Here is a 13762-nt window from a genome sequence, read left to right as displayed (position 1 = left end):
AGCTTAGTGTTGGCGAACCCGACGCCCGCGCAAGTGCTGGATGCGACAGACCTGCTGTGCTGCTTCTTTGGTGCTTACGATGACGGTGAGGATGGACTCAAAATAGCTGCTGCAGCTGAAAAAGCAGTCATCCGCGTGAGGACGAGTCGGCAAAGTCAATAATATTAGGGATTTTTTTCTTCTGAGTGATCTTCTGATGCTGTTTTTGTGTGCGCTGCAGGCTGCTGTATATTTCTTGGTGTGTACATTCTCTCTTGCTGGCTAATTGCTGCTAGAAATGAATAATGGTTATGGCGAAGTAATTACGACTCCCCCTTCAACATTCTTGTAACGAGGTTTGACTAAAAAAAGGGGGGGAAAGGGGAAGTAGTGGTGTTTAAAAATTTATTGGCCCTGTTCCAGCTCGGCAAGAATGCTGCTCAAGTGTTCATTCACGCAGCCATCAAACATCCCGTTCATTCACCGTCACGGCACCTGTTTCCATTGGGAGAGGATTTCTGAGCCGTTTTCTCTTCAAAAATGGGTTGATGGCTGCGGCGGCTGCATTTCCGATGGAGGCGGAAATGTTGTAGGCCCGTGTGCTCAGATTTGGGTGCACGTTAAAGAACCCCAGGTGGTCGAAATTTCCGGAGCCCTCCACTACGGCGTCTCTCATAATCATATGGTGGTTTTGGGATGTTAAACCCCATAAATCAATCAAAAAATGGGTTGACGTGACATTCAGTCTCTACATTTCCGTCGCTCTCACAGCGACGGAGCTCCATCATTTATTATATTAGTGCCGGTTCCTCCCCACCGCGTCTGGCGAACAGGAGAAAGTGGGGAAAGCACAAAAGAATGCGGGGGTAGAACGACCGGGTCACTGACACACGACAGCAATGTTGCCAGTTGTGGTGATCAATACAAATTTTTTCAATTACTCATGCGTGTATACACTACATAATTGTAAGTACTAGTGTGATTGCTGCTGTCTGAAAAGGTTAGTGGCAATAATTTGGAGCAGTGTATTGCATTTATGCAGTCTTTAAAGAACTAATAAAACTATAAGCCCCTTATTATAATTTTTTTTTGCCACCCCTACTCCTCAGTTTCATGTCATGGTTGCCAGCTTGGCAGGTCGACATTTGAATTCGGAAAGTTACTCGATTGGATTTGACTGGCGCGTTGAAGGCTAGTATGGGTTTTATCACTGTTTGCTCAGTTGGGCAGTTCAAAATGCTACTTTTAATATAATAACAGTGTCCATGTTCACACACTGCACGACTTCAGTGATGTTGAATGGTTTGTACATATTTTTTTTCTAAACATAAGGTTTCATTTATATACTGCTCCAAATTTGGTATTTTGTGATGAAAAATAGATGGTTGTTTCCCCCTTAACATGCTCCAAATTTGGACTTCAGGGCTCAAAAAGGAACATTATGCTGCTTCGAAAATTGCACCAAGTTCTGTAGTGGCTGTCGGATCTGTGCATGTTTTATTTTTTATCTCATTCAATGCTGCTACTGCTGCTGCTGCGTGCCCTTGCTTTCCTGTCTTCATACCAAGAAGGTGGCTGTTGCAGAGTGTTTTCCGTGGACTAAAAATGTATAAAGAAGCTCTGTGCAGAAGGCATTCGAAGTGGGGTATTGAGCAGCCATGGTTGCTCTTGAAATTTCGGATTACTTCAATAGCTGTCAGACATGACAGATTTGAAAAATTTTGCAGCCCAGCTGGATATTTATGGCGAGGTCATTCTATGATTACTGAAGAGTGTTTCCAGGCCTATTTGAAGGGTTGGTTTTTGTGTGAAGGGATGATTACTCATGAATGTTTTCCCAGAACCTTTAGTGCATGAATGCAGTTATCAGAAAACAAGTGTTGCTCTTGAAATTTTCTCCCAACCTCTCTCTTTTAATTTGTTCCTACGATTAAAATTGGTGTGACTGCTTGGAAACATCCACAGTCCACATCATACCAGTGCAGTGTTGGCTCACGCAAGAAACATTACATTTAGTGGCCAGATTTGCAGCGACATGATGCAGTTATCACGAAAAAATATATATATATCTCGTGTTTCAATCTGGGAGTGCTGTACAGTCATGGTGTCTAAAGAAATAAAACTAGCACTGGTCAAACTTGTAATTTATGAAAGGGAAGTGTGCATTCAAACACTTGTGAACAGATGCAAGGATACCACTGTGCAAGTGGCAAAGGCATTTACCAAGTTGAGCAAAGAGGAGCGGCTGTATCAAGTGAAAGTGTAGGCTTGCTGCTCCGTGTGTAAAAATAATTTGTGGCTCGAATGTTCATGGAAGCACAGTCTTGTGACTGAGCAGGTTTCTTTGACATTTTAAAGGCGTGTAATAGGGCCCACTCAAGGCACTGGGTTGATACCGATGCCACATCCGAATAAGTTAATGCAGTGACCTGAAGTGGTGCTTTCTTTTTGCTCCTTTCACAGATGCTACGAAATGGCTGCCTGACAATGATTCACTTTAAGATACCCCAAGATGTGGTGAGTATGGTCACTTGCTTGGTTCATTCAAGGGGGAACAAAAAGCAAGAAGTATGCACGCCAGTAATGTTTGAAGATATTTCTGGTTGGTTGTGAACACTATTCAAGGGTGCCATCCAGAAGCGGAAGCAAAAAAGAAAGGCAGTTGGCTGGAAAGAAAATACACTTTGCACTGAAACTACCACCCTCGTAGTACCAAAGCAATTCTGGTGATCTGCACGTGTACTAAATGGAGCAGTGATAAAAGTGATCTGGCATAGTACAGTGAACTACATACACTGAACTGTACAGTGGCATAGTACAGTGGCATAGTACAGTGATGAGAGTAAGGAATCAAAATATTACATTAAAAAAAACACATTATAAATTGGGCTTGTTCTGCTTTACAGTTGAACGGAGGCTCATTTAGTTGTCAGTAAGCCTAAAAGACACCATTCACCCACGTGGTTGGCTGCTCTATATATTCCAACAGCTGTGTCTCTTTTGTAACAGACGTTGGATGTTGTAGAGAATTGCTTGGAAAGAATAAGTTGTTCTTAAATTTAGACTATTAATGTTGTCTTTAACGAAGGCTCCAACTTTAATTTCTTCATGACCGTTGGCTGCTGATTGCAGTTGCACACATTGGGGAAACAAAGGGAAATGACAGATGCATGGACTCACTGTTTACTCTAACTTGAGCCAACACAGAATGCGTCACTCAGTTGTAAAATGGAGAGAAGTCCTTGCAATAGAAATGCACTGTAAAAAAGGCACTTTAACCTTTGCAAGGGCACAAGCATGATTGCACATGTGGACATCTATCTGTTGAGCCAAATGCACAACTGTGAGCATGTGGCGTGCTTTAGTGCTACTCCCAATTGAGAAGTATTGCTTATGATTAGAGCTACGTGAATATAAAATTTTTGGCTGCGAATAAAATTGAACATTTTTCGAATATTTGTATAATGTTTTTTCTTTACTTCGAAGCAAAGTTACAGAAAAAAGTTTGCTCAGGATCCCTAAGCACGTTTTTATGAGATAGGAACAGGGATGTGTTTCTTTTGGCTAAGGTTGCGAAGGGCTGGAAAGGAGGTGTTTTCTAATTGTTTTATCAAAAATGAGGCAATGCAGAGGTCGAACTGTATTTATTTACATAATTTGGTGCAAATAATGGGTGGTCTCCACACTTTACACCCAAAAGGAAAAGATGCCATCTTCTCTATTTCACCCCTCTTCTTTTTTTATTCGTTTATTCATGTTACCCTACAGGCCCCAGAGGAGCATTGAGTAGGAGGGGTTACAGAAAAATCACAATGCATAAAGCATAAAAAGAAATATATCAAAGAAAACAAAGAAAATTGTGCAATGGAAGGGAGAAGAACAGACACTATAAGCAAATGCAGCAAAATACAAAATGAAAAAAAGTAAAGCAACTTTATACAAAATAAAGAGAACATATAAATTTGCAGTAGCTCACGAAATTCGGCCGGATCTCTCAAAGAAACAATTTCATCCGGAAGGCTATTCCAAACTGCGATGGCGCGTGGCAATGCAGAATTATTGAATGAAGGAGGCTCAATTGATTTGGCGAAAAAGGGAGTGGAATTCGAAGTTGCTAATCTACCTTGTAGACCTCAATCTATAAAAACATGTGAAATTCGGATGCTCAAAATCTTTGTTCGTTTTTTTGCACTTTCTGGTCCAAAACAGCATTATTTGAGACCCCACCTCTGCTGCGTAGGCTCAAACTAGTGCTTTTGTGAGTCGATCCGTGTACAGCTGTAGCAAGGCCCTAAAGGCAGAGTGTGACTGATGCGGTGAAGCATATTAAAAAAAATATGTGAGTGGGCTAATGTAACAGTGCAGTGCATCTCCGTGTTGGAACCAACGTTTTGTTGAGTCAGTACGTTTGTGATTAAGGATAGTTTAAAAGGCAGCTTTGCCACAATGCAAGAGTGTGATGGGATGAAGCATATAAAAAAATGTCTGAAGGGGCCACTGCTAATAGACTTTTTTCATAAATGTAAAGCTAGCTTTTCTAATATGCAGTTTGTCTTGCTAATGGCAGCCAGGTTCTTACGAAAATAATGTGTTTGAGCACAGTTTCCTTGCTCTATGTTGGGAAAATGTTGACTTGGCTGTCTTGATATAGACGCAGGTAATAGACAATCCCCAGCACGTGCAACTAGGACCTCGTTTCCTCTTGAAGCAGCACCGGCGCCGCCATTAGTAGGGTGAATATGCATCGCAGAGAAGCTTACTTGCAGATTAGGAAACTCTTCTATTTGACTTTGAGTGTATTTGCTTTGGGAAGTTCAAAAGCTTCAAATATTAAAATTCCGGTACGAATCGAATTGCACATCAAACAGTATTCGAATAATACCCCTACATATACTGTGTCTACTAGACTGAGGCATAGCCAAAGTGCACTGCGTATAGTTCCTCGCGCACTGTACTCTGCAAATGATAATTTTACAAGGCAAATGCGTGCTAAGAAATTATCTGCATCTTGGTTGGTGTGCACAATCGGGCCAACTTCTGAAAAGGAGAGGCTTCAGTTAAGCGTGTCATAGGGTTCAGCTGCCGAAAATGTGGATGGTGTTCTCTGTGTTTGTATCCATCAAGCAAATTGCATCATTCATATTCAATCAATGGCATATTTTAAATGTCTTTTAGAAGGCTGTAGTCTCCTTTTGGAGTTATTTTCAGTGGCAGTGGGCCCACATCAAAACCAGGTTTCATCAGAAATAGAGAACATGGTATGAGATTCCTCATAAAAGGGATAAGGGCTGCTCCTAGATGATTATGTCTTCTATAAAGTGAATCAACTGTATGTTATTCAGTATATTGGTCCTATAACTAAACCTAGTGCAGTCAAACATGTATATATTGCACTCTCTAAAAAAGTGGAATCATTTAATGTGTTGGATAATTTGATATAGAACTTTTAATGAAATTATTAAATTTGCAATACATATTTTGGTGCTTAAGTTGGCTTTATGGCATTCCTTTACAATAAGGTAAGGAAGACGCCTTTACAGCAGTATATGTGTGTGTTTTTTGGTGGTTTGGAGTTAGAGGTGCGAGTTTATATGTCGTGGAGGCTTATACATAAGAAGATAAGGTATCGATGTACATTGTTTTTTAACATCTCTATATGCAGCTGTGGTTAATTGTCAGGCATCAGAAGCGTCTAGTCTGCCTTGGTCCTAATATTGGCTTACCTTTTCAGTATCTTATTCAGTGTGCTTTTTGAGGTGCTGTACACAGCGGGAACATAAAGCTTCTTTTCCTCAAGTTCAACTGTATTCATTATCTCCAGCTTTGTACAAAACAGCAGCTTCTTCAGTTTTACGGCATTTATTGAGTTAACAAACGAGAGGAGATGTCAACGGCGGCCTTACACGATGAGCTGGGGGCGCAGGGATGGCGAATCATGATGGCGGAAAGCACATGATGGTGTGTGGCAGTTTCTACTCACTTTACACAGTGTGCTTCTAAGAGCACCGTTACGTCTTCTAAATGCATGCAGGAAAGTCCCCTTCCATAAGGTAAAGCTAAAATTTGAGGGAAAGCCAACTTGTTGGGGTATTTTCTGTTATTTGCTGCTTGATATATCAAGTGTTCTGGCTGTTCTTGTTCTATGTAGCTGTTGAGTTACCTATACATTGCCGTGATGAAAAGTACTTCAATATAAAGGACAATTCAAGTTACCCGAGTTCGATACATAGCTGGGTTCGACTGTGTGCAGTATCCATGACAGTGTCTATTGCTAGTGGCTTGGTTAGGCTTCGCATTGCTTGACCAGTCAGCAGCCAGAAAGCCCATTTTTCGCTATTCCTTTCTGCTGGTATTTTGCAGCTGTTTGACTATGAGCGGTTGGTAGACATTCTGCTGTACATAGTGTCTCAGTATGACCAAGACGAGTTTGTTCAGCGCATTGGCATCTACCTGCTCAACTCACTGGCCTGCCAAGTGGACGGGGGCCAGAAACGCCTTGTTGGAGACAAAGGAGCCATCAAGGTACTTTTCTTTACTTTACCAAATGAGTCATCTGTAAAAGTGGTAGCGAAGTGAAGGGCATGAACTTGGCCCACAGGAAAAATGTTGCAAAGTCGGGTCTTGTTATACATTAGAACCTGACTGTATATTATAATCCTGTGAATGTGTTCGCATGCGGTGAAATGCAGTAGTAGTTCTCCTCTGAACCTCCTTGTAGAGTGGCCCAATACAGACCAACGTAAATGGACGTTTTGCTGTGTTTGGAGCCATGTTAGAATCCGGGAAAACCTTTAGAGTAAAGACAGCTAGGCAGGCTCAATACAGAAGGTTCACAGAACAAGAGAGTTTTTGTGAACAACTGGCAAAGGAATACACATATGTGCTTTAAAAACTGGGAACAAAAGTACCCTAAAGTCTTGTTCTTTGAAAGGCCAAGAAAGTGTGCAAACTGGCAACTTTAGGTATCGGTGATCACTGAACTTGAGGTTGCCCACAGGCTCGCATCGCATGTCATAGTGCATCTAAGGTCGATATCAGCTGCTTCACTATGTGATCAGTTTCTAGAAGTGTGATACCATCATTGAGCCAGCAGTGTATGTCATATAATGTGTTCAATTTGCTCAACTATTAGTGATCGCACTCCTGCACCAACTGCGCCAAAGTGTGCCAAATCAGATTTACTGCCTCATCCGGATAATATCAACGAAAATTGCGCCAAACTGCGCCAAAGTCAGATTTGGGAGCGTCTATCAACCGCAATAGCCATACTGGCTCATCGAAACATCTGCATCTTGTTCTCGGGACCACGAAAGTCACAATTGCATGCCTAGAATTATTCCGCTGAATTAACAGCAGTTGTGCGCGAGTCCTAGGTTATTCACGATGCTATGTTTGGTGCCGACGCAACTTCTGTTGTGTAAGTCCGCTTAATGGTGAAACGCGCTCTCCGCAGAGGCTCGTGACGTCTAGTTTAGTCAGTGCGTGAAACTGTGGCGGTGATTTATCGGTGAACTTTTTGATATTGCGGTCTGATTTCTCGCACTTCGCATCCACAGAAGAATACGTGCACGATGGAAACGCGTTGACACTTTTCCTTTAATATACCTTATTCATGGAGCAGCCGGAATTCACTTTTAATGCACACAGCTTTCAATAGGGAGGCTATCGCTGACAGCTCTGGGTCAAAAGGCCCACGGTGAAGCGGCTATGCCTTGTTACAAGTTTGCCTCTCGCTTTCCAAGTTCAATAGCTGACAGTTAAAAAAATGAACATTTCGTTGTCGCATTCATTGCTTTGTTTTTTTCGGGGTGGGGGGGGCTATGGGGGGGTGAGAGTGGGGCGTAAGCTGCGTCGCTTAAAGGGCGTATTTGCGAGCATGCTATCTCGAGGCCTATTGAGACATGCTCGTAAACTTTCTATGCTACTATAACCTCTGCTTCTTGTTTTGATAACTGGCAGTGCAAGAACCGCTTCGGCAATTGGAGTGATCATTGTCCCTTTAGCCAGCGTTCATATCAGTTATTCGCCCCCGTGTCCAAAAGATACTATTAGTTAGTTTCACTTAGGCTCTTAGCAATGAATGTGATACCAACAGTCCGTTCGTATTGGGAGTACAAGATAGAAGGGTATAACAGTTGTCTTTTACGCCTGCCAAATTAGCATTAGTGCCAGTGATTACACCCAAAGTTTAGCACAATGTCCCCCTCCCCACTTCTGTGCCTAGTTACTTCCTGCTTTTTGAAGATGGGTGGCGCGTTTCCCTTTGCTTTAGTAACAATCGATAGCAGGCCTGGCACACGGAGTGATGCTATCGCATCTACACTGTGTGCAGAGGAGGTAGCTCTGCTCTTTCATTGCGATAGTAACTATATGGACAGTCTCGGCTGTTTTTATGCCGTCGCCGCCATCACTGGCATTCATTGTATATGTATATGTATCTATATATATAGAAACTCAGGAACGAAAAAAAAAAGGCAGCCCGCGATCGGCGCCCAGCTCGTCACGATGCGCCGATGCGCGCTTATCTCCCACGTGTACTCTGCTCCCGCGAATCGGGCGGGGGTTAGATGCGTGTGCATGCATGCTTACCCTTCGAGGCGGTAGTTTGTGAGCCTTCGGATTTCATCGGAACGATTGCGTTAGTTGCCGGGCCCAACACAAAGGTCACTTTGCTGGCTGCACAGGCCTGTTTGCGAAAAGAGTGTGCTTTTCATACACTTGTTAGTTTGCATTCATTTGTACTTATTACTACATTTTGTGCATCATTTTTGTGTAACCAGCGCGTTAAGTGTCAAGCGGTAAACGTTGTTAGTTCACTCTCGTCCTGTGTATGTTGTTTTTGTGCATCATTTGTGCGTGAGTAACACGCTGCACATTTCGATCTGCTTGCCGTTCTCAGCATGACATTCCAAGTTATTGCTATTGCATTCATTGGTTCGCCTTTGTGGCGAAACTGTGACTGCTTTATCTCTGCTTTAGCTGAATTCGCCACCCCGGCTCGCACACTTTTGCCTGCTTGTAAAACACACGATGCGTGGGGGGATGTTATCGTTTGGTATATTACACAAAACATGACGGCGACAACCAGTGGAATAGCCAGGTGGGGGGGGCACATTGAGAACGTACCCCCCAAAATATTTTTTTGCCATGGCATAAATATAGCTCAATATTACCATTTTCATGCCTCCCCTCTTCAGATCAAGGTGCACTCCCCCCAAAAAAAATTTTTTAAAAGTTTACCTACGCCCTTGGTGATGGCAAAGACCGGTCGAGAATTTCCTTGTAATGGCTATCGCATTAAAAACGAAATCGCTCTCGCCTTCTGGTTGTCTTAGGCGTATGCGTAAGGTATCCTGTAAGGTTTTTTTTTCTTTATGCACCCATTTCTAGAGGACACTATAGGGGGGGAGGGGGGTTCGGAGTATAGGCAGAATGCTCTAGCCACTTAAAACATTGCTGCAAAAGGAAGACGAAGTTTGTTAAATCTTGTAGTTTCAGTGCAGAGATACGAGTGCTGGAGGAGGTTGGTTTTATGAGACTAGCTAAATGACGTCATGTTAAGCCCAGCAGTATAATCGGTTGTGGAGAATAAGAACCTTTCTCTATCCTTGAAGTTGTCTAAGGGAAATGCAGTTGTGACTACGTGTGTCTATAGTATTGTACGTCATAACGTTTTTCTACCATGTATATTGATAACCACATAGGTGTAGAGAATGTTATTTCATGAAGTACAATTTTATTCTCCGGTATTATGTTTATTTGCTACGAAAGTAATCACTGAGCAAGTTTTTTCAGAATGGCCAACACAATGATGCCATTATTTGTGCCTCATCAACTAAAATAGGGAGTATCTCTAATATGTCTGGCTTCATGAGGATTAGCAATGGATGGATGAAAAACTTTTATTGGGGTCCTGAAGGATTCCACCCCCGTTTTATAGGGGCACGATCGCGGGCCGCTCCCATGTTGGGACGGGGAGGCCCAGCCTCACCGCCGCATCGTGGGCCTTCTGGACAGCCTTGAGTTGTTGTATGAGAACCGGACTCGTGAGCATTAAATGAAAGGAGTTCTCAGAAAATTCTTCATTTTTTCTTTGTAAAGAGGGGCACCTCCAGAGCATGTGGTTAAAATCACTGCGATTCTGGCAGTCTGGACAAAGTTCTGAAATATCGGAGTGATGGCTATAGGTTACGAGGCTAGGGTATGTTCCCGTCTGAAGCATGCGAAGAGAGATTGCCTGTGGCCTAGACAACTTTTCGTGTGGCAATGGAAATGACCTACGGCCTAATTGATAATGCTTCGTGATCTCGTTGAAGGTAGTCAAAATGTCCCTAAAATGAAGGCTGGTGGCTGACTCCTCTGTCTGAGAAGCACAAGTCCCGGCGCGGTAAGTGAAGCCTCGCGCCTTGGAGTGGGCTAGCTCGTTGACATTGGGAAGGCCTCCAACCCTCAAGCCAAGGTGAGCAGGGAACCAAATAATTGTGTGGTGGGTGAGTTCCTTGTGAGCGAGAATTCTCAAAACTTCCTTGCAAACGGAATCAGAAGCGAAGGCCCTAGCAGCGGATTTAGAGTCCGTATAAATATCAGTCCTTTGTGGATCAAGGAGTGCTAGTGCAATGGCCATTTGTTCTGCTTTATAAGAAGAAGGGGTTCAAACCAACGCCGAGGATAAAATCTGATCCTTAGTATCTACGGATAATACCGCAAAGTGAGCGGAAACGCCATACTGGGCGGCATCAACAAAACATGAAACAGACGATTGTTTGTGAGCTTGAGCTAAAAGAGAGAAGGCTCGAGCGACACGCCTGCCCGCGTTGTACTGTGTATGCATATTCGTGAAAGGGGGCATACTTTGATGCGAGAGTGTATATAATCATCGAGTGGCGTATTTTGCAATGAATCGAAATAATTCTAGCTTTTCACAGGAGACAAGAGCCCCAAAATAATTATTCATTCCCTTGAACATAAATGCAACTTGCTTCTCCTCCAGGATGTTAAGTTAGCTGCTCCAGATTGCTCCAAAATGGAAAATTTTGCTGCCTCAAAGGGCTCCAAAATGAAAATTTTGCTGCTGCATTATGCTCCAAAATATAAACTTTTGCTTCTCCAAAGTGCTCCAAAATGAAAATTTTGCTGCTCCAAGAAATGCTCCATATCAGAAGACCATGGTGGCATCACTGAACTATGTAAGTCACTGAAACAGTTCTGCAATATATAGCTTGACAAGTTTACACACATGTGGAGACATTTTCAAGATTTTTTCTGTTATTAGCGAGGATGTAGCCAGTTTGGCAGTTGTAAAAATTTTTGGCATAAAATACGTGCTCTTTTAGAAAAGAAAAATTGTGTTTTGGAGCAGTTACAGTAAAATTTCGGTATAACGAACTTGAGGAGATTACGGCAATTGGTTAGTTATTTTCAAAGGTCCTTAATTGTGGAAGCCCAGAAATTAACCATAAATACTTATTTCCCACCGACCAAAACGACTTACCTTTACAGCGGTGGTTGATTGAACTCGTTTTCCACGATAAAAAAGAAATGCGCAAGTGAACACCAAAAAATGCAGGTTTCCTTAAGTAAGTCGGTGATATATATATTTTTTTTGCTGTGTACACTGCAATCTTTGCAGCACGAAGGCCTCCGGCTCATCCACATTTTCCACTTTCTCCTTAGTTAAAACTGCTTCCGCTTCTTCGTCGCGAGCAGAGATGAATTCATTGTAGTAGCACCGCAGCGCAAACGCAGACTTGCTTTGCAGACGCGATAAGTAATCACGGAAAAGATGAACACGACTGACAAGGCCTCCTCAGAGAACACCTATACCCCTTTGGCCTCCTAAACCACATGTAGAAGTGACAAATATAGGAAAAACCCAAAGTGTCGCGGCTCTCATGGCCCCTTCCGAAGAAAAGAAAGAGCTAAAAAAGAAAATTCCTCACGTTTCGTTTTCTGCTTTCTCGCTGTCTCATGTTTTCCGCGCCCATGCTTTCTGCTCCGCAACTTCCACTCTGCCCTCTGCCTCGCTGACAGTGCCCTCCCGTGTTGCTCTCACCCATCGCCTTTCTGCTTTAAAACCTGCAGCGTCGGCATTTCAATAAAAAGAAAGAACAGAAAGTCTTCCTTTCAATTTTATTAACCGTCGTGCGTCTTTTGAGAAGCAAGGCGTTCGTTGGCTGTGTCGTCTGCTTGAATACCGCTCAGGTGGTCGCGACTGATTCCAGAACATGAGTTCGTAGTACTGAGATATTGTTAATATAACGCAGAACTAAATTAGCGCTTGTTATTTTGAAAAGTTTGGTATTCTGGTACGTAGTAGTGAAATAATTTTACATTAAAAGTATTAGCAGTCGGCACGGGATTTTTAAAGTTTTTTAATCTGAAAAGTTCGTTTAAGTGGTGTTTGTTTTACCAAAATTTTACTGTATGAAGCAGGAAAAAAGTGGGTTTTGGAGCAGAAACAGAGATGTTTGGGATCACTTGAAGCGATACAAAACTTGTTGTGTAATTAGTCCGGTACAATTTCGTGGCATGTTCACCTTGAAGGCAGGTATTCAGACGCTTGCACCGATGGCGATGAGTGTTGGCTCCAGAGTGACATAGTAAGCCGGGCTGCCAGTGACCTATCTGTTGGAAAACATTGCTAAGTACATGAGTGGAACTATTACTTCAGTTACGAAGATAGCTGCCATTCATCAGTCATCTGGGCGGGGTGCCCCTACTGCATCTTACAGTAAAACCTTGTTAATTTTAAGTCACTAGGATCATGAGAAATCTTCCAATTAAGTGGGTTTTTGAATTAACGGGACATACAAAAGGTAGGATACAAGAAACTTGAAATTATTAAAATTAATCAGGGCTGGTCGTTTGCTGTCCGGGCTAGTTTGTGGCTCCAAGGAATATGCTTTTTAGCAATACCTGGTCATAGTTTTGCCGCCAACAAGGGGAAATTTCGGGCGTGTCTAACTGCTGTCATGGCAAAAAAAAAATAAAAAAATGCACGTTTGCGAAAAACGAGGCATCTTCACTGCAACACAGTAGTGACATGCATGCAGCATGTCACCTGCTCCTTGCTGTGTCAGCACGTCACGATGTGACCATTCGCCGATTCTTTCAGGTAAAATTAAGAATTTAATAATGTACAGTGTGACAAATCTTGTGATGTGTTTTGGCAGAAAACATCACCATTGAAGCTTTCAACTAGAGTTTTCAAAGTAGGCATTGCAGGCAAGGACTTTGTTAGCTGTGCAACTGCGTGAATCGCTGGAGCAACTGGCACTTGGAGGTTTGCATGCATTGCAGCTTTCTTCAGACTGTCCGTTATTAATTTCTTTGAATTTCCATACAGAATGGATTAATCGTGACACGCTGACATTGCAAGAAGCATGCGACATGCTGCCCACACGTCACTGCTGTATTGCAGTGAAGCACATCTTGTTTTGCATAAGTGCATATTTTAGCTGATCACACAATTGTCTTTTTATATATATAACTATTTATCCTGCTGGAAGTAGCGAGGCAGGGGTTCTTCAGCTACCACTCATTAGTATGTAGATTGCCAAGTACATTCTTAGTGGCTCTTAAGGGCCATCGTTACCACGAATTTGCAGCGAAATCGGGATCGAGAATTGGCACACTGCACCCAAAGTTTTCGAATTAACCGAACTTGTGCTGACCGCTGCTTCAAGTTATCCACTCGAAGTTAGTTCGCAATATACGGGACCGTGGAAACACTTCGAATTAAGCAGGATTTTGAAATAACTAAGTTTTTAATAACAAGGTTTTA

The 13762-nt window shown here is 42.6% G+C and overlaps 1 protein-coding gene across 2 annotated transcripts in view; it reads left to right on the top strand.

The window, feature by feature from the left end:
- Positions 1-13762, top strand: part of LOC119160999 (protein zer-1 homolog) — a 214168-nt gene that overhangs the window by 128361 nt on the left and 72045 nt on the right. For both annotated transcript variants that reach the window (XM_037413298.2, XM_075880180.1), the window contains exons 10-11: positions 2443-2496; positions 6340-6501. In XM_037413298.2, the coding sequence (XP_037269195.2) occupies positions 2443-2496; positions 6340-6501 (216 nt within the window). The remainder of the gene's footprint in view (positions 1-2442; positions 2497-6339; positions 6502-13762) is intronic.

The sequence above is a fragment of the Rhipicephalus microplus genome, chromosome X (genome assembly GCF_043290135.1).
Source record: "Rhipicephalus microplus isolate Deutch F79 chromosome X, USDA_Rmic, whole genome shotgun sequence".
NCBI lineage: Eukaryota > Metazoa > Arthropoda > Arachnida > Ixodida > Ixodidae > Rhipicephalus > Rhipicephalus microplus.
Note: the sequence above shows the minus strand (reverse complement) of the source record. Positions and strands in the feature narration are given on the sequence as shown.